At 44.4% G+C, this 27,819-nt stretch overlaps 1 protein-coding gene across 1 annotated transcript in view; it reads right to left on the bottom strand.

The window, feature by feature from the left end:
- Nucleotides 1–241: 241 nt before the first annotated feature.
- The window catches only part of PCP4 (Purkinje cell protein 4), a 61,975-nt gene continuing 34,397 nt past the window's right edge, over nt 242–27,819 (bottom strand). The window contains exon 3 of the mRNA XM_004062827.4: nt 242–655. Coding sequence (XP_004062875.1) covers nt 528–655 — 128 coding nt within the window. The 3' untranslated portion in view covers nt 242–527. The remainder of the gene's footprint in view (nt 656–27,819) is intronic.

Below are 27,819 nucleotides of genomic sequence, written 5' to 3'. Positions count from 1 at the left end.
CCCGAGGATACAGGGCTCTATTCCCATGATAAGAAGAAAATATGTTGCCATCGCCAGCCAGCACTTAGGACTCTCCAAATGAGGCAAGCATGGCTGAAAATGGATCTCTCACTCTCAGCAAAAAAGCTCCTAACAAAAGACAATGTGTTACATCTCTGACTCCTAAGAGAAGGAAATAGACACCTGGCTCACAGTCACCTCTAACATCGGGTAAAATAAAGAGGGAAAGAAAGGCAGTCACTTGAATTCACTCATCGTAACTTCATTTTATTACAACATCAAGGAAAATAGTTGCAGGAGGAATGAAAATGGAGAGAAACATAGAGATTAAGCTACTCACAATTCCATTGTCTATACCTTCCTACAAGGGTATAAATATCACAGGTTTCTGTACATGCATTGGAGGTTTGCTATGCGTGTGTGGATTGTGTGTGGATGACTTCTCTCTAGGGTGTTGTTCTTTTAATTTCTTGACAGATGATGGTTGAATTTGGTGTTTTCAGGTGGACTAGGAGGGGGCTCTCCCACTAGGACTGAGACCCAGCCTTCTTCTTCTGGAATTTTCTGAACTGAGACTGAATGGCCACCGCTGCACGTTCTGTCTCTGGTGCATCCATGTCAATGTCAAATTCTTCTTGAACTTTCTTCTGTCCATCTGTAGCAAGACAAACACAAACAGAAGGCAATCACTGAGCTGAAAATAGGAAAGCAGACAGCCCCACTAGATAAGTGAAGCCAGGGAGTCCACCTTGGGGCACACACAGGGGCTTAACTTACACCCCAGGACAAGAGCTCATTTGCAAAGTAAAATCCAGTGGAGTGTTTTGACAGAGCTCAGAATCTACCACCTGAGCAGGACAATGAAACTCAAGGACACAGTCTCAACACTTCATGTATTTTCTGCACATGATTTTCTGTTCTCAATGACCATCTTGATATATGGTTTTAATATTGGCCGTGCTGTTACTTTCTCCTGCTATCTCACATAGGTACCATTTAATATTGCTAAGATATTGGTCCAATGATAGCTGATATTCACAATTACTGAGTCAGCAGAGTCATATACTGAGTTTCCGTGTATAATTCTGTGTGTCATTCTCAGGAAAGATTTGCTTATTGCAATCAGGGCTTCCATTTTTATCATCGTCAAGATGGGATGACACCATTTGACCTTCACAGTTCGACTGAACTTTCACAAAGCTTACATTCTTGTTCCTATGAGGTAGACTTGGCAAATGGCTTGCTAAGGTGGAGGGATTTCACCAATTCACACGGTGACAGGATACAAAGCGGGGGGTGGTGAGGAGCGAAGGCTTGGGCCTCTGTGCTGTATACCTTACCACAGCACGGGGCCAGTGCAGCCAAGACGGAAAAACAAATCAATAAAATTCTTCAGTCGTGGAACGTAAATGTCTTTCAAAAGCCTCTAGTCTGATGAGACCCGGCGCGTTCAGGGTGGTATGGCCGTAGAGTGCATAGTGTATGCTGCTCGGGTGATGCGTGTATCAAAATCTTACAAATCACCACTGAAGAACTTACTCATGTAATCAAACACCACCTGTTCCCCAAAAACCTACAGAAATAAAAAACTAAAATAAAATAATAAATGCCTCTAGTCTGATGAAGGCTAAACATCAGATTCATCAAAGGCATCCTTTTTCTTTTTCTTTCTTTTTTTAAATACAGGCATGAGGGTCTCACCCCAGACTCAGGGCTTCCTCCTTGCACAGCCGCAGTGGGAAGGGTGCTCCTAAGAGCAAGATGGATGTTGAGAAATCCGTGTCCCTGCGGGGAGGCCAGACATCTACACTTCTTTTTAAAAGACTCTCAGATGTGGCCGGAATTGAGATCCAAGGACAAAGGAGGCCTTGGAGTTAGCTCAAGCCAGAACTGGGGACAGAACTGACCTCTCCTGGGACCTGGGCCAAGAGCCTTGCTGCCACCCTGGGCTTGCACCTAGAGCAGAGGAGGCCAGCCCTGTGAGGAGCACAGCCAGCTCGGAGATGGGAGAACTGGAGGCATTCTGAGGCAGAGGAAAAGCCCCAGCCAGTGAGCAGGGCGTGGGCTCTATTCCTGAGTGTCACCAGGCAGCCTGAGTTCATCATCCACTACCTTGTTTAGGGACTTTGCATAATAATGCTCAGGCACCAGCTCTATCAGAGAGGGTGGAGGAAGCTGGGGTTCCTTGAGGAATTGAGGTAAGGCCTGCCTGTTCTATCCTGCTTGCTCTAGATAGATGATAGATAGATAGATAGATAGATAGATAGATAGATAGATAGATAGATAGATAGATAGATCGATCGATCAGAGACAGACAGACAGACATACAAACATAAGTAGATGATAGATAGATATAGATAGACAGGTAATAGATAGATGAGAATCAGTACTTATTTCAGATGCATCTGCAGAGCTATAAGCAGCCTCCTCTCAATTTTCCTAGATCCTAAGCAGCTTCCACCTGGAACCCTTCAATCATCCTCTCACCTAGGAGGAGGGAATGTCAGCTCTGGCTTTGGAAGCCTTGTAGGACTGATGGAGCCATGACCCAAATCAGAGAACTGTTGTCTTCTATTTCGAACTTGCTGCCAATGCTCATAAAAGCAGAGATGTTGAGTGCACCAACGTTCAGGAATATTTCAGAGGCAGGGGAGGGGGGTGCTTCCTTTTTAACCCAGGACAGCCCAAATGATAGACAAGTGGAACTGTTTCTCACACTCCAGGTAGCTATTCACATTGTCTTCTACATTGCCAGGGCCCTTTCTTTGGAGAACAATAAGGGGTAGGATCACTGGGAGAAGTAAAAGTTTCCTGTGGCTCAAGTAGATGCTTTAAAAGTGGTTAATTAATGTTATCACATGAGCCTGGGACTGGAGGGCAAGTGTCTAGCAAACCCAGAATGCAAATGGCTCCAGTGTTGGTGCTCATGGCAATAAACCCTTTAGTACCAATAACATCCTTGGTTAGGTAGCATCTACAGCACTGGGAGTTGTCACTTTTCATAAGATGGTTTATAGTCCCAAATCCTTCTACTCCCAGAGGAATCCTTGCATCAACTGTACAATGAGTGCAAAGGGGAAAAATTCACTCTGATTCCAAGTAGGAGGGGAAGTTTCCCTTTTAAATTCAAAATGTTGCTGCAATATCTGAAGTATTTAAAGGGCCTGATTTGTCTTTTCCCTTTTATAATAGTGGAAGAAAGCGGCAATATTATTTTTTGACAAATGACAAATGAAGACGCAGAAAATTATGTATATTAAGGAAATATATAATGAAACAGTGAGGACAGGTCACAGAAATCAATTTTGCACTTATATCTTAAACTGATATCTCAGCCAAAAGTGACTGATTGATTCCTCATTTGAAAAATATTACATTGTTTAAAAAAGAAACCACTAACATTCAAGGAATCGCTACTTTCTGTATACTTCAGAGAGTCCAGTTCCGGGGGGAGGGGGAAGGTCAGATGCTGTTACAGGAGTGGCAGGAGCTCCTTCCACTGAGCCAGTCAGGAGTGTGTAAGGAAGAGAATGGGGCACCCGACTGCAGTGGAGAAGGGACAACCAATTAGACTCGGTGGCACAGGGTTCAATACAAATGGTCTGTGGCCCTGGAAGTCAGGAAAGTACAGTTCTAAATACCCCAGATTCAGCAGGCACAAAGGTAGGGGAGGAGAGTAAGGGAAGGAACCACAGCCAGGCACCCACTCCCACAACCACTCTTCAGGGCCTTGGAGCCTGCCAAGGTTCCCCAAGGATGACCCCAGTGACAGTGACAAGGCCACAGGAGCAGGGTGGCCCTGTGAGGAGCTTCCCCAGCCCCATCACTCCCGGGCAGAGGCAGGGATCCACGGGCAGTACAGGGGGCCCTTTCTACTGCTGACACCCACAGGGAAGCCCTCGGCCACGCCTGCTGGGGAGACTGAAGAGCCCTAGGAGAAGACATTCCCCGAATATGTCCCCTAGGGGCACGCCACACCCCTAAGCCTGCATTGCAGTTCTTCACGGTGCAATTGCTACCCATTACTTTACTTCTTTCTTTCCTTCTCTGGTTTGTCTTCGGTCTTCTACGCTAGAGCTCTGTGAGGCCAGGGACTTTGTCTGCCTTGTTCCAACAGCTTACATAGGACCCAGCACACAGTAGGTGTTCAGTTAAAAACTGTCGATTGCAAGTGAGCCATTAATTAATATGCTAGGCAGCTGTCAAATGCATGCTTTTATCTGGAGGACTAAACAAGCATGGTACCCTCCTTGGTAACCATTTAACTTCAGTTTGTGAGGCGAGTCCTTGTCCTCACTCCCTGCAGCATTGTCATGGAGGAGGGCCTCAAGGAGCCTCTAAGGAGGCATGTAGCTGGGAGCTGTCCTGACAAAGCCACCGCCTGGGCAGCCAGAGGGACACAGCCCACAGGTGGCACTGTAAGGAACATGGAAAACCTGGCACCTGAGAATGACATCAGGAAGCACTGCTGTTTCACGGGGGAAAGCCTCAGGAAATGCTCAAGGCTGGATGGAGAGAAGAGGGGCACAGGTGTCCAGGGGCAGACGTCCAGACCTCAATAGGCACACAGGGAAAGACGAAGGCACAGGTGTACCCTCATGTCCCTGGGCCAGGGCCTGTGGCCCCAGAGGAGCCTGTGGGGACCCGGCAGAACCAGAGAAGCTCCAGGCGGGTTTTTAAGCCTCTTCTTGCCTAGAACAGAGCCTGCCACCAATAGCTGGCCAGGGAATAAACAAAACCTGGGGCCAGGTGTGGTGGCTCATGCCGGTAATCTCAGCACATTCGGAGACTGAGGTGAGAGTTTGAGACCAGCCTGAGCAGCATATGGAGACTCCATTTCTACAAAAAGTTAAAAATTAGCCAGGAGTGGTGGCAGCTAATTTTTACACAGAGCTGAGCATAGTCCCAGATACTCAGGAGACTGAGATGGGAGGATCACTGGAGCCCGGGAGGTGGAGGCTGCAGTGAGCTATGATTGCACCACTGCACTCCAGCCTGGGCAACAGAGTGAGACCTGTCTCAAACAAAAACAAAAACAAAAAACACAGGCCTCGTGTCCCAGCAGCCAAAGCCCTCAGTCTCCTTGGGGATGAGAGGCTGCCTCTCTCCTCACACCTAGATACTCTCTGCACTGAGTGAGGCACCCTGCAGAAGTGGGTCTATGGAGTTCAGGTAAAATCTGAATTTGGAGATTGCCTCTGACTGCTCTGTGACTCTGAAAAAAGTTCTTAGCTTCTCTGGTGCTCAGTTTTCTCATCTGGAAAACAAAAGCCTGTGCTACCTGGCTCCCAGTGTTAGGTTTATGTTCAGATCAACACTCGGTTGTACCTTAAAGCTCAGGCCACACTGTACTGGGCATGGCGTGGCCAGAGCTGCAAAGGCCAGTGAAGGGGACGTGGGCAGTAAGGTGGCTCTCCAGCCTCAGGGCGTCTGTGTCCGCTCAGTGGTGAGATTCATGGATCACTCGGGCCCTCATCCAGGGAGGAAGGGGGCACTTTCCATCATGGCCGCCCGCATGGCCATCATGGTCAGCTGTGTTTGCTGGGCTTGTTGCAAGATGGCCCCAGCTCAGAAATACAAGGCAGAAAGTATATCCTTAAAATTTGTTCAAAAGAGAGACTTCCCACTGCCGACCGATACAGTCCACAACTCACAAGTCATGTCATTGTAAAGCTTAGACGATGCAAAAGGACATTCTCCTTAGCTACGAGGGCACACACCACGCCCTCCTAGTGGCCTAGAGGCCTTTGCAGAGCTTCTGTGTCCAGGAGGGAGCAGGGCGTCTAAACGAGTGTTATGGACAAAACGAATGCCATTGTCATGTCCAGATTGCAGTACAATCATTTCCATCATGTTACCACTTGCTCCTTCACACAGATGGCTGAAGGCTTAGGTCTGGACTGGGTGGCCTCTCCCTGACATATGCACATAGGATTCTGCTGCCTGTATTGGAAAATCACTTTGGCCACACCCACTCTCCATGGCGGCTTTTCAGTCTGAGGGAGCAGCAGGTTAGACTAAATTACATTTGGCCTGAGGATGCCTCCATACTCCAGTCCTCAAATAAAAACTACAGTCTTAGCACAAAAACTAACTAGAAGCCTAACTCGGGAGTACTGTACAGGCATGCTCTGGTCAACAAATAGTGGGCTCTCCATCAATCACAGCAGCCCATTTTCAGTCAATCACAGGTGGGCAACTTACTCAAACAGGGCAAAATGCTGCACTGTAACCAGTTAAGCTGCCTCGGTGCCTCACGTCTGCTTTCTGCCCATCAAGGCTGCCTGACCACGTGGCACACTGGAGTTCTGAGAACCTGTTCTGGTTCAGAGAGATGCCTAATTCTGGAATCATTCTTTGTTCAACTCCACTACATTTGACTTGTCTACGGCTTTTCCTTTTAAGAAGTATTTCACCAAAACACCTTGTAAGCCATCCAGGGCTTCACAGTTGTCATTACTTGTATTTGCCTCAGGTCCTGGAATTCTACCTTTTCCCACTCTGCATAGACATTCTGAAATTTTCTAGCTGACCACAGAACAGTCAAGAGATATTCATGCCAATTAGCAGATTTGATGTAAGAGAACAGCAATTCCCACTCCACTAGAAGACGAGGGGAAACCCAACTTATTGATCATTATAGCTCAAAAAAATAGTCCCATGATTCAATGTCCTGTGTGCCTGGGGGGCCATTATCCCTCACAAGGCCTTCAGACTTCAGCCAAGTCCATCACCTGTAACATCTCACCTCAGAGGAAGTGACAATCAAAATCTATGAGGCTGGGCAGCTACGTGAACTGCTACCTTATCTAGCTACCTGTCCATTACCTGTCCACCTGTCACATTGCCCTTTCTCAACAAACAGTGTAGTTGCAAAATGGCTCCAAGCAATGAGGCTTTTCCCTCTGAGCAGAAACCTCATTAAACCACCAGGACCTGACACAGAGCTCTGCCAATGGCCCTTGAATAACGAAGAAATGATGCTCCCTGAGGCTTGGAAAAATAATGAAGAAATGATGCTCCCTGAGGCTTGGAACGTCCCCTGATTCAGTTCTGCCATGACCTCCACTAGGAAGCAAAACAGTCCTATTCAAGTTTAAACTTTGCACTAGTATAGACATTTCTTATGCTACTTTCCTGAAATACTGCCTTTCCCCCACAGAAACTGAATAGAAGGTGGCCTCTGCAATTCTATGTTTTATTATGTCACAAGAGAAAGCTCAGCAGCCCTTCTTAAAGATGGAATGGTAATAAAAACCACTCTTTATTGAGCATTAAATAGATCCTCTCTCATATACTCAAGTAGATTTTATTTTACAGATCATTTGATGGGCAAATGTAAAATAGAGAATCATAAATATAAAGGTTAGGAACTATTATACTACCAGTTGAAGACAGTCCCAAATGAATATTACGAGTCTCAGGGCCAGGCATGGTGACTCACACCTGTAATCTTACTAGCACTTTGGGAGGCTGAGGCAGGAGGGTCACTTGAGCCCAGGAGTTTGAGACCAGCCTGGGCAACATAGTGAGATCCTGTCTCTATTTTTTTTAAGTCTCTGGTATTGTCATGAAAATCCAAAGAACAGAAAAATGCTTTGATAAATTAAAATTCCACTTGCATTTATCTATTCTGATAAAACAGAGTTTGGTGCTGGAGCAGAGGTTCTCACATCAGTCCCATAGTCCATCAGCAGATACTTGTCAAGAAGAGTATGAGTTTGCTCAGGCTGCCATAACAGAATACCAGAGACTAGATGGCTTCACCAATGGGAATTTATTTTCCCACAGTTGTGGAGGCCAGAAGTTGGAGATGAAGGTGTTGGCAGGTGTGGTTTCTCATGAGGCCTCTCTCCACCTTTTTGCTGTGTCCTCACCACATAAGGACATTAATTTAACATTAATCAATTAACCATCTCTTTAACCATCTCCAAATGTAGTTACACTCTGGGGTACCAGAGGTTAGAGCTTCCACATATTAATTTGGGTGGGGAGACGACACGGCTCAGCCTATAACAGCACCTGACCTAATTCGGAGGCTTCATAGGTTTTAAAGTTGCTTTGCATCATAGAGAATCTGAATTTAAGATTCCCTATTTTACAAAGAGAATTTCGGCTTCTGTAATCTGTAGTTTGGACTTACGTAGTCATTTATGAGAGCTGAGGAAACATTCATCATCCCCATTCTAGAAGGGCTTCGCTTAAGATCACCTTGTGAAGACTGGCCAAGCCTGACTTGGGATCTCGGTCTTGTTCCAAATCTTGTTTTCATTCTGTGGGTTGTGCTACTTCATCTCCTTAGATGTAGACCAAGCTGACAGACTTCTTTAGGGACCAGTCAATATAGCTCTGGGGGAAAAGCATCTCTTGGATGGTCCAAGTCTAAACACATAATACAGTCAACCAGCTTGCAAAATCTGCTGGTTTACCAGGCAGCCTGGGGGAACTATACCAAATTCATGAGTTCGGCGAGTGGTCGAGAGAGCCATCCCTGTCCTGGGGGCTGGGAGAGAGCAGAGAACAAACCTAGTCCCCTCCCTCCCCAGGAAAACAAATGGAAAGGTAAATGCACAAGTAAGTAATAGAATTTCAGAGATTCAAAGAGCAAAGCAGGCCACTGGAGAGTGTGAGGTAAGATTGTCAGGTGGGGCCTCTGCCAGGGAGCCATCCTGGGAGGGGCACAGCCCCACAGTGAGGCCAACCAGGATGGCGGCGGCAGCCAGGGCTCTTCATGGATGGTGGGAAATGGCACTTCCAGAAAAATGGACTTCATCTGTGCATTCACAATCTAAGAGGCAGGCTTCAAATAATTAACATAAATTCCTAGGAAATTAACAGACATGAAAAGTCACCTAGGGCATGACAGAGCTATTCATGGATCCTGCAACAGTCCCAGAAAGGATAAAAAGTTTGAAACACAGCACAATTCAAAAATATATTAACCCCTAAACTTAGGAAACTCTCAAATCTGTTTGTTTCCCAGTTGATGGCGATGAAAGGTCATTGCTCACGTCATCATGGTTAGATCATTGGAGGAACCAGCAATAAGTCACCACAGCAGCTTTTACTTTTAACACACAGACACACGCACATACAACACACCACACACACACAACAGACCGACACATCCACACCCACCACACAGTCACAGACCACACACACTCACACAAACACACCACGCACACACCACACCAAACACACATATCATACCACATACGCAAACACACCACACACATACCACACACACATCACACATCAAATACACACCACACACACACACACCACACACAACACACCACACACACTCACACCACACCAAACATATATCACACAAACACACAACACACACACCACACACAAACACACCACACCCACACCACATCAAACACACATATCGTATCACACACAAACACACACCACATACATCACACCACATCACACATCAAACACACTACACCACACACACCACACAAACACCCCACACACAGACCAAACACACACACATCACACACACCACACACACACAAACACACCCTACACACACACCACACATACATACCTACAACCACACACCACAAACATCACACATCAAACACACCCCACACACAAACACACACCACACACACAACACACACCTCTCACTCCACACACATGCACTCATACACAAACACACCTCACCAGACACACTCCTACACAAACACAACCCTCACCACACGCACTCATACACACCACACACAAACACACCACACTACACACACAAAACACACAAACATACCACACACTCACAAATACACCACATTACACACACAAATGCATACCACACATACACAAATACACATTACACACCACACACTACACACACATACACACCACACACACACAAACCACACACACCATACACATACACACATTAGACCACACACATCACACCACATACTCATACACACCACACAAACAGGTAAATGCTTTAATTTACATATTTATCACTCTTCATATTTTAAGATTGATTTGATAGAAATGAATGACCTCCTAACGCCTAATCCTGTAGATCAGAAATTTGTGCCCAAGAAGTAAATTGGGATATAATAGTCCCGAGTAGGAGTCTGCCTTCATTAGGAGTCACAGCACATAGCGTACTATAAAAGGACCTAAATTTTAGCAAGCTATAAAGAAATAACAGTCATTTAACTTAAGTATGCCTTGCAATTGGGGTATTTTAATGCCAAGGTTCTTAGAATGTTCTACCTTCTTTCAAAGTACGATATTAACTTTGGAAGAATTAACATCTGTCAGCTGTGTTGCCCTTGATATAATTAAGCTAATTGATGCGGAGTTCTGTGCTGCTGGGGCCCTCTTAGCTGGGATCCCCTCGCCCACACCGAGGCCACTCAGCCAAGGAGAGGGAGTGGGGTTCCCTCCTAAGGACCCAAACCCTTGCCCTTGAGGCAGAGAAAGCCAAAGAGACAGGTAACAAAGCAAGCAAGGATTGCAATTTTATCCTTTACACCTCACATTGGATCAAGATATACTCAGAGAATAAGGCGTCTAGTGTTGGAGAAAAGGTCAATTCCTCCAGAGGAAAAAAATTATAACAATAAATTTATACCCATAGTATCTAATAATGCTGGCATACAGCATCACACTTTATGAAATGCCAATTTAAAAAAAGACAATAAGCTCTTTAAAAAGCTGGGAACAAAGCATGCAGAGAGCCACTGTGTCCTTCTGCCTGACTTCCTGAGTTGCAGTCCCTCTGCAGCTTGGGGAGCGTGGGATTCCAACAAGCCAGCCCCACAGCCCAGAGCCACTTCTCGTTCCTGCCCGCTGGCTCCATATTTATCGAATGGGGGCTGCTGGTGCGGAGAATTGCAATTTTCCAGGTCTGTGCTAAGAGGCAGAGATTAATGAGCAAGTTCAGGCATTAGCAGTCCCAGGCAAGGGGACTTTCTGCATCTATTGTATTCCCCAAATCAAAAACACAATTCGCATTTCTTCTAGCTTTCCATTTACCAAGTTAGTGCCTTCTTTGGTACTTAAAGCTTTTTCCAAGAGCGAACAATTCTCTTTTGTCCTAAAATAGAAGTATTCTGAAACCCACAGTCTTCGATTGTTCAAATCAAGTTCTCATTAATACAAAACCTAATTTGGTAGCCAAAAGTAAGAGTTTACTCTGAGCTCCTCTCGGTCATCTATTTCCCATTATTCTGTTTCTCGGGCTTCCATCCAGAGGCACCCTGGTTTATATAAAATGCCCACTGTGGCACTAGATAATCAAATTAGCACAAATCCATGCTTATCGATTACAAAGAATGAGAACTAATGAGATTAGATCCTCCTCCAAATGTATTAAGCAAGGAAGAGCACAAAAAAACAAGGTATAATCATCATTGAAGAAATACTAATTTTTCTGTTGAAAAGGCAAAATTCATTCCTATTTGTATGAATTGCTTAGGCTATCATGACAAAGTATCACACACGGGGTCACTTAAGCAACAGAAATTTATGTTCTCACATCCAGGAGGCTGGAGTCCAAGATTAACGTGTTGGCAGAGCAGGTTCCTCCTAAGACGTCTCTCCTGGCTTGCAGATGGCTTCCCTCTGTGTCCTCACATGAGGATCCCTTTGTGAATGTCTGTGTCCTCATCTCTTCTTCTTCTTTTTTTTTTTTTTTTTTTTTTTGAGACGGAGTCTCGCTCTGTCGCCCAGGCTGGAGTGCAGTGGCGCGATCTCGGCTCACTGCAAGCTCCGCCTCCCAGGTTCACGCCATTCTCCTGCCTCAGCCTCCCGCGTAGCTGGGACTACAGGCGCCCGCCACCACGCCCGGCTAATTTTTTGTATTTTTTAGTACAGACGGGGTTTCACTGTGTTAGCCAGGATGGTCTCGATCTCCTGACCTCGTGATCCGCCCGCCTCGGCCTCCCAAAGTGCTGGGATTACAGGCGTGAGCCACCGCGCCCGGCCCATCTCTTCTTCTTATAAGGACAGCAGCCAGTCTGGATGAGGGCCCAGCCTGAGGATCTCATTTCAATTGAATTACCTCTATAAAGACCCTATCTCCAAATAAGATCACATTCTGAGGTTATGGAGATTAGGGCTTCAACACATGAATTTGATAGGGAGGGAGTACACAATTCAACCCAGAACCACTAGCCAAATGCCTACATTTTCAAGAAAAAAATGAAGACAATCAGAGAGGTATGATGAGAAACAGCTTGACTAAGGACAGCTTGAATTCAAGTCATGACTCTTGACTGTGGTCAGATTTGCCCTCCTGAGGTTCAAATCCTTGCCCAGACTTGTTTTTCTCTGGAGAGCATGTGCAAGGACACAGTTTGTAAGGAGGAGAGGGCCATCCCAATGCAGAGGTGCATTGCCCAAGACGGCAGCCGGCAGCCTGGCTTGCCCAAAGCACCCTCCTTCCAGCTTCTCCCTCTACCACCAGGCTGAGAAGCTGGAGGACATCATTCCCCGGTGTCTCAGGGATGGAAGTCTGCTGCACAGGTGAGGGCTGGCTAGGCAGGTGCACTAGAAGGATAGGAGAGGCAGAAGTGCACACCAGGGGCCAGCCAACCACAGGAAGATCCCACCTTCTGGTAAGCCCTGAGGCAGAGGTACTGGGTTTCTCTGGGGCAGCTGTCGGGACATCCCAGTGTCCTTTGCCTGGTGGCACATGCCAGGCAACATTAGGAGCAGTCAAGCATCTGCTAGAAAGATCTATCGTGTCGCTAAATATCTTCCATATGAATTGTTTCTGGCTGGACACCATCTAGGCTGAGCTCTCTGCCTCCCAGAAATTTTTTTTCTTTAATTTTTATTTTAAGTTCCAGGGTACATGTGTAGGATGTGCAGGTTTGTTACATAGGTACATGTGTGCCATGGTGATCTGCTTCACAGATCAACCCATCGCCTAGGTATTAAGCCCAGCATCCATTAGCTATTCTTCCTGATGTTCTCCCTCCCAATAAGCCCCAGTGTGTATTGTTCTCCCCCATGCATTCATGTGTTCTCATCATTCAGCTCCCACTTATAAGTGAGAACATGTGGTGTTTCATTTTCTGTTCCTGTGTTAGTTTGCTGAGGATCACAGCTTCCAACTCCATCCATGTCCCTGCAAAGGACATGATCTCATTCCTTTTTTAGAGCTGCATAGTATTCCATGGTCTTTATCCAGTCTATTATTGATGGGCATTTAGGTTGACTTCATGTCTCTGCTATTGTGAATAGTGCTGCAATGAACATACACACGCTTGTGTCTTTGTAATAGAATGATTTATATCCCTTTGGGTATATACCCAATAATGGGATTGCTGGGTCAAATGGTATTTCTGCTTCTAGATCTTTGAGGAATTGCCACACTGTCTTCCACAATGGTTGAACAATGGTTGAGCTAAGACATACATAGGTTCAAAACAAAGGGATGGAGGAAAATTTACCAAGCCAGAAATTATTAAAGATCTTATAATAAAAGCCCTTTCTTCCAAATCCAACAAGAGTAGATTCTGCTGTCTGCACCACCACCTCCTATAGCCATAACCAGTTACACTGGGGCCAGGGGAGGAGAGAAATATTATATAAAGAAAAGGGGTAATCTTGTGCTTTTAGAGATCAGATTGCAAGATTTTAGTTTATTTACATAGAAAATACGTTAATATTTACTCGAGAATAACTTGAAGGAAAGTGGGTAAATGAAAATGCTTTTGGGAGTGAGAATAACATACCAAATGCCTTCTTCTCTCTGAGCACATGGAAAGAATTGAAATTCCTTCCCAGGAATCAGCAGCTAGCTGCCCTAACAGCAAACCACAATAAAGCCACAGTTTGCCCTTCTTCACACTCTGACTAGGAAACATAGAAAAAAAAATCTCTTCAGGCTGATTGGAGGGATAGAGGATAAATTAGTCATCCGACAATTCAGATAACCCCTCTGTTAAAGCTAACCAGCTTGTAAGCACCCAATAAACTCCAGAAGCAGAAAGGTGTTGTGGCTGAGTCTGTTCATTGCCTTTGTTTATCCCCTTTTTCTTAGTTCCGAAACCCCTGATCTGGGGCTGAGCACATGGTTATCCAGAAAACAGTTTCCAGCCTCCTTACTGTTGGATGTGTCCCTGCAACTAGGATTTGGTCAATATGATGTAAGTGGAAAAAAGAAATCTTACGATAAAATTAACAGACACCCCTTGCCCATTTTTTCCCTCTGTTCATATCTGTTTTCTGTTGGCTGAAAGGTAGGTGCAATGGCTGGTGCTCATGCAGCCATATTCAACCATAAGTTGGAAGTCTTATGCCAAATATTGCCAAACAGTGACAGATGCTTGATGCTCCTTGAAACTACACAGACTCCCCTTGACCATCTACCTCCAGAATCCTTCTATATGACAGAGAAATAACCTTCTCTATTGTTTAAGCAGTTGTTATCTTGGGGTTTCAGCTTCTTTTAAATGAACCTCATCTTCTACACGTGTGTGATAATCAGTGTATAATTCATCAGGAAACATTTTATTTCAAGTTGATAATGGAAATTCACATGTATTTTACTGTGTATTGGTTGGGTTCATTTCCTTCCCTGAACTACACATTTTATCTTTTGCTTACATGCATCCATTCAGTTTCTGAAATGGGTGGTCATTTCTTCATAGTATTTAATGCTTTAAAAATCCCAGAGATTTTTTTTTTTTGCAGAAATACTTCCTTTATATTCAGTAACCTTTGGCAACATTCCCTCTGAGGCTTCCCTGCTTCATGTTATTTTTTTCTCCTTGTGGGACATTTGCTTCTCCTTCCATACCCTTCCCTTTGCAGTTGTGGAAACTGTGTAGTTTTTCAAGTGCCTGAAAACACAGGAAATTGATGTGAGCAGGTCCTGCTCCAGGGAAGGTGACCTCCCTAGTCAGATTTCAGGCCACTCCCTTCATTCTGCACTAGGTCTATTTGTTTCTTCCTTTCACAGCTTTGGAATAATTGGAGTTTTCCTTTTTCTCTGATATTCCCTGGTTTTACCAGGTATCAACTGACTCTCCTGAGGGTGCTCACCACCTTCTAGGACTCACATGTGCCCCAGCTTCTAAAATTTCAAATACCAGATTTAAAGCATTAAACTCTAAAGATTTCACCACCATAGAGAATTTCATACAGTTCCCCAGTTTTTAAATAGAAAAAAAGTCAAATGCAATCATAATTACAGGACATTTTTAAGTAGTCTCAAAGGAACATCAATTAGCCTAATTAATATAAGAACCTCACTTGAACCCACTGAGTTTCTTCTAATTCTCCTTGCCCCATAATTCTACAAAGAATTTCACTTTCTTCTTTTTTTCTTTTTTTTTTTTTTTTTTTTTTTGAGACAGCTCTGTCACCCAGGCTGGAGTGCAGTGGCATGATCTCGGCTCACTGCAACCTCTGCCTCCTAGGTTCAAGAGATTCTCCTGCCTCAGCCTCCTGAGTAGCTGAGATTATAGGCACACGCCACCACACCCAGCTAATTTTGTGTGTGTATGTTTTTAGTAGAGATGGTGTTTCACCATGTTGGCCAGGCTGATCTCGAACTCCTGACCTCAGGTGATCCACTTGCTCCCAAAGTGCTGGGATTACAGACATGAGCCACCACGCCTGGCCAAAGATTTTGACTTTAAGAAGGAAAGGTAGAAGCCAAGGCAAATGGAGTGTGTTCCAGGGTTTGGTGAAGAAGGAAGAGAAAGGCTGGTAAGAGCCCCCAAGAGCTTCATGAACAATGGGGAAAGCAAAGAGCAGCTTGGGTTGAAAAATCATCACATGTACATCAGAAAGAGACTAAAGCTGCTTTCAAAAGTGGGTACTCTGGGCCTTTTCTCCTTACAAATACTCTTTATTCTCTTTGGGGCTGTCTGATTTAAATAAAGAATAAGAATACTCTTTATTCTCTTTGTTGCTGTCTGATTTAAATGCCTTTCTCCCACAGTGTGTGTGTGCATCTGGCATCCTTCATGACACACGTTTCTGCGTCCTTCTTGGCCCTGGCTGTCAACTCAGCTGCTGGGCCATGCTATCTCATGGGGCACTTCCCGCCCCGGCTCTTCACCCTGAGCTTCTAATCCCTGCAGACAGGTGTTTCTCTTTGCGTATTTCCAGGGATTACAAGCCTTCTTAAATGCACAAGACTATTCGGTAGACGGGTCTGTTGTGTATGGAATTTCACGTGAGGTACAACTCTCTGGCAACTCCAAAGGGGGTCTGTGAAGCAAAGCCAGGGCCAAGTCCCTCCCAGGTCCAACCACGCAGCTGAGCTGATAGACGCCCATCACTGCTCAAAATCTCAAGCCTGAGGCTACCACCAACCTGGAATCTCCATTCAGTCGTGGGTCCTGTGTTTCGTTTCATGCTCTACACTTTTCACGCATGGCAAGAAAATGGCAGAGCAGAAATAGACGCTACCGTATACGACTCTGAAGTCCCATGTTTTCAAATACCCTTCAAACATGCTGAACATGACTGGGCATCCCACGTCAGAATGTTGTCATAAGGACAGAGAGGGCTGTTGCCCAGAGGTGTGTGACTGGATTTGTAAGTGAGTATTTTATGTCTAAACAAAGATGGGTGCTGATTTCTAGGGACGGCCAGCCCTGTGACAGTTAAACTTCACAATCTCTGCTTTCCTAATCCACAGCCACAGCCCCTCACGTCCCTTCTCTTGGTAGGTTTGGAGCAAAGACATAGCACTTCTATTTGCTTTTTTTAAAATGACACTATCTTAAGAGCTCATGGCCAGGCACTTGCTGATTTCTTGGAAATACCTTTTTAAAGATGGGTCATTTTAAGCTTTGTACCTTTTTCTACTCATCAGGAAGATGAGTTCTTATATTTATAAAAAGATAATAAAATTAAATACCCCAGAAGTAAAGTTATGTAGCATTCTAGACTAAGTAGCTGAACTACATATAGTAACCTGGACTCAAAAAGATTAAGTAAGAGTAGAGTTTTGGTGCCAGTTTTAAGCAACAAGTAATAATGTCGTCACTTTGGGAGGCCTAGGTGAGAGGATCCCTTGAGGCCAGGAGTTTGAGACCAGCCTGTGCAACATAGTGAGACCTCATCTCTTCAAAAAATAAGTTATCTGGTTATAGTGGCCCACACCTGTAGTCCCAACTACTCTGGAGGCTGAAACAGGAGGATTGCTTGAGCTGGGAGTTCAAGGTTACAGTGAGCTAAGATCTCACTACTGCACTCCAGCCTGGGAGACAGAGCAAGACCTTGTCTCTAAAAAATAAAAATAAAAATAGATTAAATTAAAATAATAACGTTCTGACACCGAATCACCCCGAAAAATGGCATTGGGAAGTTCTTCCCAGGGTTGTGAAAAGTTCTGAAGCTCCAGACTTTTTTTATATTGGTTCAGGTAGATGAACACCTAGGCAGAATTCAGATGGGGCCTGGTTAAATGTGACCATTTAACCAGGGCCTGTTTTATGTGGCACCTTGGCAAGAAAGCAAGGCTCCTGCCCTTTGTGGGTGCCATCGGAGCATCCCCATCCAAAAAGCTTTTACAAACCAAAAATAAAGTGGATTACTTTTATTCTTTTCAAGAAATTTCAAAGACAGAAAGAAATTTTCTGGGATCAGGGCAACAGGATCAAAAATTAATCAGTTTGGAAATACTTTTAAAAAAAAATCCTTTCAAAAGACCAACAATGAAATATCATCCCTTGACACATTCTAATTATCAGCAGAGGTAGTAGAAGCATTTCTGTCTAAACCAAAAATTTAAGCAGGGATAAAATACCCATTTGGGGCTGCCATGGCTCAAGGGAGCATTAACAGAGGCTGATGTCAAGAAACTGATGTCAAGAAACAAATTTAGATAGAATGTTAGAAAAAAAAATGTCTAACATCAGTCTATTAGAGATTGCAAACATCTCCCAGGAGCAGTAGCATCTGACCTTTTGCTAAAGTCATTTTAAGCTGAACTGAGGAAATACACAACAGGGAGTCATATTTCACCAGCTGTGAATGGCCGGGGTGACCTAATAGGCCGTTTCTAGCCCAGATAGGTAATTGGCAACGTTTTATAGTTTTGTTCAACTGTGAGATGTGTGAATAGAATAAGAATGAATATCTTATCTGCAGGTAGCTCATCTTGTCTTCTAAAACCCTATCTCCTTCTTCCACAAACAAGTCTGGATTATAATTTCAAAATTACGGTTCAACTCTTCGACACACAGCCATCATTTAAGGTGACAATAGGCTGGTTTATAGAAAAGACAAGTGAGGCTTTTTCAAGAAACAGCTATAACTCAGTATTCCATTGCCATGGGGCTGGGGAGCACCTATCCTGGCAACCTCTGGCTGAGGTTTCCCCTAGTGCTTGGTTGGTACCAGGTCACGTTGACGAGGCCCACAGGTGAAAAGGTTATAAAGTTTCAAAAGAATGTTGGCTACCTTCTGCCTGAAAGATCACAGTCACACTTTAATTTCATGTATGCCAATTGCCACCAGAGGGAGGCACCCACTTCTTTTGTGTTTCTGTCGAGTGGACCACTGTTGTCTACACCTGTGCTCACCTCGAGGCCAGTCATTGGGGTGCCAGCCTCCTTTCTAAACTGGACATACGCTACAGAAAGATCCAGGAAAATAAACCCTGTTTCCCTGTTTTACTGTCAGATAGTTGGAAATGCAGTTTTTCTAGAGGAAATGTTAAATTTTCCCATTTTCACCCATTTTGTGGAAATAGTTGTTATTTCAACAAAAATAACTACTTGTTATCCTGTGTTCACAGCCGGTGACAATCCCATTCAGATCCCATCCATTGCCCTTACTTTCCCCTCCACTGCCTCCACCAAGAAAATACATCGTATTTCTCCTGTGGACTCATATGCGATATCCCCTTGATGCTTACAGAAAATAAAATCAAAAGGAGTCAAATGTCCTACACTGTCCCAGAAAAGAGACAGCCATAGAATCATAAAGAGTCAGAATTCGACAAGTGCCCAAAGACAATGTCATCGTACAATGCTGCAACCCAAAGAGATAAAATGATTCACTGCAGGTGAACCAGGAACAAATGAGTAAAGCATAGAATGGCAGGGACAGAACAAATGGGAATTCACCCAAGCCCCACCCTTCATGAGCAAACCAAGAGTCAGATGAGGTTTATTGGCAGGCCTTCAGGCCAAGCAGCTCAGGGGCACTGCAACCGGGGAAATGGCTAAAGGGCGAGGAAGACCCTAAAAACAGTCAGCAAAAATTCCCAGCTCCTGCTGGCATGGAGGCAGCCTGGCATCAGCTAATCCATGGAAAACCCCAGCCAAAATCGGATGCTAAACATTGCTCTATCTTATTCTGAAAGTTCTATGAAACAATTATTGAGCTCAGAGCTACCTGGGAGGAACCTTCAAAGCACTTTCCCCAACCAGCAAATGCATTATAATCTACAACCAAGCATCTGCATGGACCATTTCTCATTGCCTGGCCCATTTTCAAAGCTCACTATAAAAAACACTTTTTTTTAAATGGACTGGTGGGAAATCGGATTTTGGTGAGTGCACATCCATCCAAACTGCCAAAAGCTTTATGTTTGTGTGGAAACAGCGAAACTTGAAGTGTAAGAAAGGTTGGGGGAGAGGAGGATCATGGTCCCACGATGATTAGCCCCGTTTGCGATGACTGCTGTGGGAAGCGAGGTCTGCCCTCCTACACAGGCCAGGTCTGTTGCACTTGGATTTGGTGAACTGGTAGCAACTGGAGTCTGAAGTGAGAATTGCTTCACTCACATCAGTGCCCGGCCACTAAAGCGTCTCTCTGACATCCGAGGAGACTTTGCTTTCTAAATGAACGCCAGAGCATGATTCGATTTCCAATTGTTTTCAGGGTCTGGGATGGTAGAATAGTAGAGAGAGAAGAACACACCTTAGAAATATTGAAGAAGGCTTGGGAGGCCAAGGCGGGCAGATCGCCTGAGATCAGGAGTTTGAGACCAGCCTGAACAACATGGAGAAACCCCATCTCTACTAAAAATACAAAAATTAGCCAGATGTGGTGGTGGGCGCCTGTAATCCCAGCTACTCGGGAGGCTGAGGCAGGAGAATCGCTTGAACCCGGGAGACAGAGGTTGCGGTGAGCCAAGGTCACGCCCTTGCACTCCAGCCTGGGCAACAAAAGCGAAACTCCATGTCAAAAAAAAAAAAAAGAAAGGAAGGAAGAAATTTTGAAGAAGCTGCTTGCCAAGCACAAAAACAGCAGCAAGCATCCCTTCACATAATCATAAGTTCCTGAAGGGAGAGTTTTCATAAACGTTGTGATGGAGGCCACGTCGCTGACTTCCCAGTTCCTCCTCCCGGCACACCCAGCCATATCTTGGTCTATCCAATCAATACGTATTTCCACTGATCACAGTTCTATACCATTCCACATCCCAAGAGGAAAAAAGGAAATGGCAACTGGAACAGAAAAACCATGACCAGAATGCAAGGAGATCCCAGCAGGTGAATAAGAAGCATCTGCTCCTTAGTGAATAGGAGAAGGGGGTAACTTTCAAAGGAAATACAATTTTAAAATTAAACCTAGTGATATGCAAATAATTTGGCTTCTTGCTCATGATGAGACTGAGGGAAATAACATGTCAGAAAAACAGAGCAGCAACACGGAACAACAGTCTGTAAGAAAAGGGTGTGCTCAGCCTGAGCAGATACAGGATCTGCCCGAGGAAAAAGCGATAGTAAGAGAACAGATCAATATGCCATAATAGCCATAAGAAATTGTCATTATAATAACTGTAATATCTACTCCTTTGAATTAATGCTGGAAATAGTGAAGTCTATAAATGGCTGCATTTTAAATTCAATGATCTCACAGTACTTGTTATTCTTCTTCCTTCTTGAACGTTCAGAATGTACTTGACATTAAAGGGGCCCTGATCTCATTTCTTCACCGTGGCGCAGAAAAGAGCAATTCCCCTGGTTGTGTCGGGGGAGGAGAGAGAAGAACTTAAAAGGAAATACGTGCAATTTAAATAAGGAGATGGTCATTCCTCATATTTTTAAGCAGCTGATCCTGCAGTCACAAATTTGAAGTTTAATTCAAGGTTATGAAGCCAAGAAATCCAAGAGGGACCTGAATGAAAGCAGATTGGCTACTTGGCGCCTCTCCACAGGGGTGGAGGCAAAGCTTAGCCTCTCCTCTGAGACCTCAGTACTGCCTTCCAACCCAGACCAACACCTACAGCCCCAGGCACAGTAGCAGCTACTCCAGCCTCCCAGAGAGCACCTGGAGCCGCGGGCACTCCCACCCTCCTCCCCACCTTTCCTTTGGGCCGAGGCAGCTGGGGAGTCATCCAGAGACTCCGCTCAGTGGGAGCAGAGCCTGGGGCACCACTGAGCCCTTGAGAAAGCAGCTTTCTGGAAGCCCACAGTCTGTGGGTGTGTGGCTGGAAGCTACTCTCCTCCTCCCTCCTGGTCTGACAAACCCCAGCTTACAGGGGAGAACCGTGCCTGCCCAGTCCCTTCCCCATTTCCCAGTTGGCCTGCCATCTAGCGGGGCCTTCCGTTCAGACTGGGTGGAGGCGTGAACAGCTCTGTATCCACCCTCACCCACCTTCCAGCCAGCTTCCTCTTGCGTCTCCTCTTTGGCCACCTCCTTGTCCCCTTAATGACACCTGAGGAGGGATGAGGGGCTTACACCGACTGTGGGGAACACACATTAACCTTCACAGGGACAGCCTCATCGCTCCAGGAATGTCAAATATGTCATCCTTAAAAAAGAGATCAGACAGTTTTCTTTCCTTTAGAAATACTAAGCCAGCCAATTACACTACACAGTTAACATGAAAGCATGGTTTCAATAAACCACTTTTCTTGCTTTTTTTTTCTGAAGCCAATCCAGAATTTGTATACAAAAATCATTCCCACTTTGTCTTTGGGAAGCGGCAATCACTTATCGTATAATAAGCTACATTTTTTAATTAGTGGGGACAAACAGGGGAACAGGGTGACCTGGCCCAAAGGCCAGGGAGGGAAGTACATTGGCAACAACTGGAAAAAGGCACTTGATACAATGGAACCTTGCATTTCTTGCTTCTCAGATTCACTCTCCTCTCTTCTCCTGCTCTACCTAATCATTGCTCTGTAGTTTTGGCTGGGAAAGTCCAACGGGTAGAAGTGATTAGAAGGCACTTTTTTTTTTTTTTGAGACAGAGTCTCACTCTGTTGCCCAGGCTGGAGTGCAGTGGCACGATGTCTGCTCACCTCAATCTCCGCCTCCTGGGTTCAAATGATTGTCATGCCTCAGCCTCCCAAGTAGCTGGGATTACAGGTGCCCGCCACCACGCCCAGATAATTTTTGTATTTTTTGGTAGAGATGGAGTTTCACCATGTTGGCCAGGCTGGCCTCAAACTCCTGACTTCAGGTGATCCACCCACCTCGGCCTCCCAAAGTGCTGGGAGCCACCACGCAGGGACTTTATTTCTTAATTCTAGCAACCTACTAGTCTCTGCAAAGTTGCCACAGCTTAGCTGTACCTTTCAACAGGCCGAAGCCCCTGTCTGTCCGCTCCTCCAGATAGGCCTCCCTGGGATTCTGGTTTCTCCTTTTCTGGGTATGCATCTCCCCCGAGCTATGTTCTAGATTGGCTGCTAAAGAGCTTTCTTGGGCGACCCTGGGGACTTCTGCCCGGGGTCCGAAGCATGTTCTGTGGTTGCTCTAAGGGTATCCTGGAGACACGCCCAGGGCTGCAAGGCTGACTCTTCCCTGCCTCATGTGGAGGGGAGAACACATCTAGCTGGAGAGGGAGATCTACTCTCTGAGGACAATTCAGCCCACTCTGCCCACTGACAGCATTATTTTCCAAGGAGAAATATTAGCATTTTTCCGTGCTTTTGTAATCCCAGATGTACCTAATATGAAACCTACAAATTTAAACCATCTTATCATTTGGCCCAGCCTGAGATCTAGGTTGGGTTTTGCTTCTGAAAAACTGCCTGCTGTGCACATTAATTCTATAAATAAGATTATGAGTGTTTCACCTACTTAAAAGAGCAAAAGTGTTTTCAAGCACGTGAGAAATACTATTTCCATAAAAGTAATTGACAAGCAGAACCTGAAACATTTGAAACCTGGAATATCTCCTGCTTGGGGCAGGTTTCCAAAGGCTAGAGGGATGCACATTTTCCTGGTTCAAGCTGCTTCATGGCCAAGATCTTGAAGAAGATCTTTAAGAGCAATTCATTGAGAATAATGGATAACTTTACTTTTTCACCAAGGTGTATAAGATTTCTCTGTATGATGTGGAATGAAATTCTATTTCAGCTGATCTAAAGCTGTCCACTGCTCAATCTCAAAAAGAAAGAAGGAAGAAAAGGATGAAAGGTAGGAAGAAAAGATGGAGGGAGGGAAGGAAGGGAAGGAAAGGGGGAAGGAAGGGGAAGGAGGAGGAGTGGAAGGAAGGAAGGAGGGAGAAAGAGAAAGGGTGAGGAAGAGGGCAGGTGAAATATGAAGAGGCTATAAATGAACACGTTGCTTTGATGTTTTAATTTTGAAAACTATCATCGCTGTCCCTATTATTAGTCTGAGATCACCCCTATTTGCCAGAGGCTAGTTAACTAAACTGATGAGATAATGGTACTATGGATACAACAGTTTCTGGTTTGGCTAAGATGTAGCCCGTTAACCTTATTCTGTTCCAGGGGCTTAGACCACAGCCCATCCAAGTTGCCCATTTACAAACAAGACCCTGGTCAAGAGGGAAGTCAGGAGAAAGTGTAAATAGAGACAACCTGGTGTGTTTGGACTGTGGGTCAGATGACCAAAACTTTCCTCCTCTTATTTATGTGACCTTAGGACAATCCCGAGTTCACCAGCAACTTTGCCTGAGATCCTCTCCCAACCCACCTGCAAGGCCGTGGTGAAATCAAAGAGAAGACAGCATGGGGGAGCTTTTTTTTTTTTTTTTTTTGAGACGGAGTCTCGCTCTGTCACCCAGGCTGGAGTGCAGTGGCATGGTCTCGGCTCACTGCAAGCTCTGCCTCCTGGGTTCACGCCATTCTCCTGCCTCAGCCTCCTGAGTATCTGGGACTACAGGCACCCACCACTACACCCCCTGGCTAATTTTTTGTATTTTTAGTAGAGACAGGGTTTCACCGTGTTAGCCAGGATGGTCTCGATCTCCTGACCTCGTGATCCACCCGCCTCAGCCTCCCAAAGTGCTGGGATTACAGGCATGAGCCACTGCGCCCGGCCACATTTTTTTAAACTATGCAAGCCTATAGAGATGTAAAGAATTGCAGCTAGAGATGGGTAGGAATCTCCGCTTCTGTCCACAAGGCTTCAAGCACTTTCACACCCAAGACTGATCAGAAGCACCATACTTATCCAAGGTGTTCCTTGCTCAATGAAGTTATTATAATGCTCACTCTGAAGGGCAAAACAAACAAAAAGTCACTCTTCTAACTGAGATGAATGTTAATAAATTCCCGCAGCACTAATCCCTAAAGTAACCTTCAGGCAGAATCAGCTCACTTGTTGAGCAATATCACCCATTGACTGGGTTTGTCTGGAGACTGCAATGGCTTTAAATGCCCGGCTTAATAAGCAATTCCAATGTCATTTTTTCCCCACCTGGATCAATATCAGAAGCAGCTTTGTGTGTCCATCTCTTCCTTCCAGAATAGAAACTCTTTAGAGGGTTTGGAGCCAAAAGCACAAAGGACCCCATCTCTTGAGCATCAGTCACTTTTGTTTTGATATTTTTTTTTTCTGATTTCTTCAAATATGGAAAAGGAAGGAGATAAAGGGCCAAGAACCTCCAGATGGAGACCGGGGCTGTTTGAGTTTTTACCTTGAAGGCGCCATGACCCATGTGCCTCTGGTATTCACAGCAGCACTCGCTATCTCTCACTATGGTGGATTCTGACCTTCAGGCAGCTCAGGGTTTCATTGCCCTACCGGGAAACAGATTGAGAGCTTTCTAGCCTGGGATATGTTGCACACCTTAGACATTAATGACTTTAGGGAGGTGCTTTTTTCACAGCCAGTGCTGTCTGTGAAAGTTATAACCTTTCTGACATTTCTGACACACGTTGCAGCTGGATACTCAAAGTTGTCTCTGTTCCTTTTCAAAGAGGCTCATCTTGGCTTGGTAAGTTTCCATGTGGACTATTGAGATTTGTGCAGAATTGGCATATTAGACCCTCAGCGTGGACTCAAACTTCACCTCCCCCTGGATTCCAGACACCTGCACCCTCTAGCCTACAGGAACAGCAAAACTCTGAATCGCAGGCTGCTCTGTCTTCCGTGTACCCTGATCATCCTCAAACTCTGATCTGACCACAATCCACATCTGAAGCAGAGCAGAGCTGAGTCACTGCTGCAGGCAGGGGCAGGGTGTATTCCCTCTGTAGCCTTTCTAGAATGCATTTCTTCCTCTTGCCTTCCATCCAGCCACCCTGTGCCCAGGAGCAAGATCAGCCAGGCAGCATCCTCTGCCAAAACTGACCTCCTCTCTAGGGCATGATAGTGATCACTCAATCATCTTTGGTTCCTGGACTCAACATCAGTTTCTTCTTACTCCAAGCTGATGCCCAGCCTTGCACACGAAGGCTTACTCCACACAATTCCACATACCAAGGAGAGTTGACAGATAAAATATATCCTAAGCAAAATCTGCCTAAGTCAGCACGTAGGTCTTGAAAGATAATCTTGCACCAAGAACACAGACACAAGTGGGAGGGGGATGAATGTCTACTGGGAGATATGGAGCCACCAAAGGGCCAGGGGTAGGGGGTAGTGAAATTTCTTTGGAAATAAATTTTTGAATTATATTTTTTTATTTGAAAAATCACAGTCCATTTAATGGTAGCATGTACATCTGTCTGCCTATAAATGCAAGTCCTTCTTGGGACCTCTCTCTCTACCTACTTAAGAGCAGAAAAATAAGAAAGTGACTCTGTGTGTGTACATGTGTGTGTGTTTCCTCAAAATCCAAAGGTGAGATAAACTTAAACTTTTATGGTTTGGGATTGATTTAAAACAGGGAGAGGAAAGTACCCAGTACATTAACATTTCATCTTATTTATTCTTGGCAATCATATAATCATATCAAATCAAACTAAGTCTTAAGTACTCCTAGAATATCCCCACACCTACTGAAACTTCTCAGGCCATAGTCTCTCTCCCAAAGAAGGGGCACAGGTATTCAAGCATGGAGCCCGAGCTTGTGCAAGGCTACTCACACTCAAAGAAACACAATGACAGTGAGTCCCACAGGTAGTTCAAAATAATACTTTCCTCTGTAGCATTTACCTACAGCCTGGATGTGAGGGGATTCTTTTCTTAAAATCAGGTGGGTTCACACACCTTCCACCCGCAGAAACAGAGCCTTTTAGAAACAAATGCATCACAGCTCGCTAAGTCAAGAGAAATCCATTCCAGTTTTAGAAATTCAATTTAGCTTGGGTAAGCCTCCAAGCTCTGAAAGTAAGCCCCATCACGAGGTTTATTATTCATAAATCTCTTTTTCAGGTTGGAAGGCTCCCAGCAGCCACTCTGCTTCCAGTATTTTTCTGCTTTTGTGTGTCAATAAAAAAATTTAACTCTTGGAGTCTCTCCGGACAACCAGTATCAAGGTATGGATCAAGAAATCCAGCAATGTTGTAGTTTCCCCCAAAAATCTTTTGGTTGTGTTCAAATTACTAATTTGTGGTGAATAATCTAGATTCAGATGGTTGTGTCTATATTTGTAAACATGTTTGAATTTAATTTAGCCATTTAAATGAGACAGAAAGATTTATAATGGAAGCTATGAGCTATTGTTTCTTTCAAGTAGAAAGTTATTTCCAGAAACAAATGAAATCTGTGGCTTAACTAATCAAATGATGAAGGCGCTTTGCTCACAGAGGAATGAAAAATCTCTGAACCTCCAAGCCCTGAAACATTTATTTTCTACATTAAAAAAATTATAACCCTAATATTTCTGAAAAACCTGTCTTCCTACTGCAGATGATACCACAAAATCTAGTTCTAGTAGAAACATCGGGTTTGAGTGTGTGTACTGAGGTTAACATCCTGGGAAAATGAGAAGGATTTTGAAACATTCTGGAGAGTATGCAGTAGGTCATATTTCACATCAATAAATACCATGTTGACAACAATAACAAAAATAAATATTGAATTTATGAGAAATTTGATTCCCAGAAAATGGTGCTCTCAAGATAATATTCAATGTAATGAAATGGCAGGAAAGCCTAGGAATCTAAATACCTTCTGAAGTTTTAATGTACCTGGCTTGGGTCTTTTGTGATCCAAATAATTTCAAGGCACCTGTAGTTCACTCCCACAGTCTTTATTGCTTTATACGTTAAATGGAGACCTCAACTAAATTTACAATATTTGGATTACAAACACCCTAACTTGTACAGACAATTAATACAATTGAGAATGTTCCTTTTATTATTAAGTGTTACTATCCAAATTTCATAACATTTTGATGGTTTTTTTAATACTTCATATTTCAATACTCAAGGGTCCTTGCTCCTTCAAGACATGTAGACAGCTTCATTTGATATTAATAGGAAATATACATTAACATAATAGATCTCCCTAGATACCTATAATGACAGAATAAAATCATTTGAATTTCAATGGAACGTAATACTAGGTTAAAATGGAAATTCCAAGATGATCGTCTCATATCAGGAATTTAAGAATAAAAAATTAAGTAACTTCAATTCTTTAGGAAAATGCTTTTTAGATTACTTCTAGAAGTTTTCACCCTCATCTTTCTTGGGCTGTTCCAGTTTTTGTCTTTGCTCCTTTTTAAAGGCAAAAGCACAGACTTTAAATTATAATAAAGTATCATGTACA

Source organism: Gorilla gorilla, chromosome 22 (genome assembly GCF_029281585.2).
Source record: "Gorilla gorilla gorilla isolate KB3781 chromosome 22, NHGRI_mGorGor1-v2.1_pri, whole genome shotgun sequence".
Taxonomy (NCBI): Eukaryota; Metazoa; Chordata; class Mammalia; order Primates; family Hominidae; genus Gorilla; species Gorilla gorilla.
This window is presented reverse-complemented; position numbering and strand designations above follow the sequence as displayed.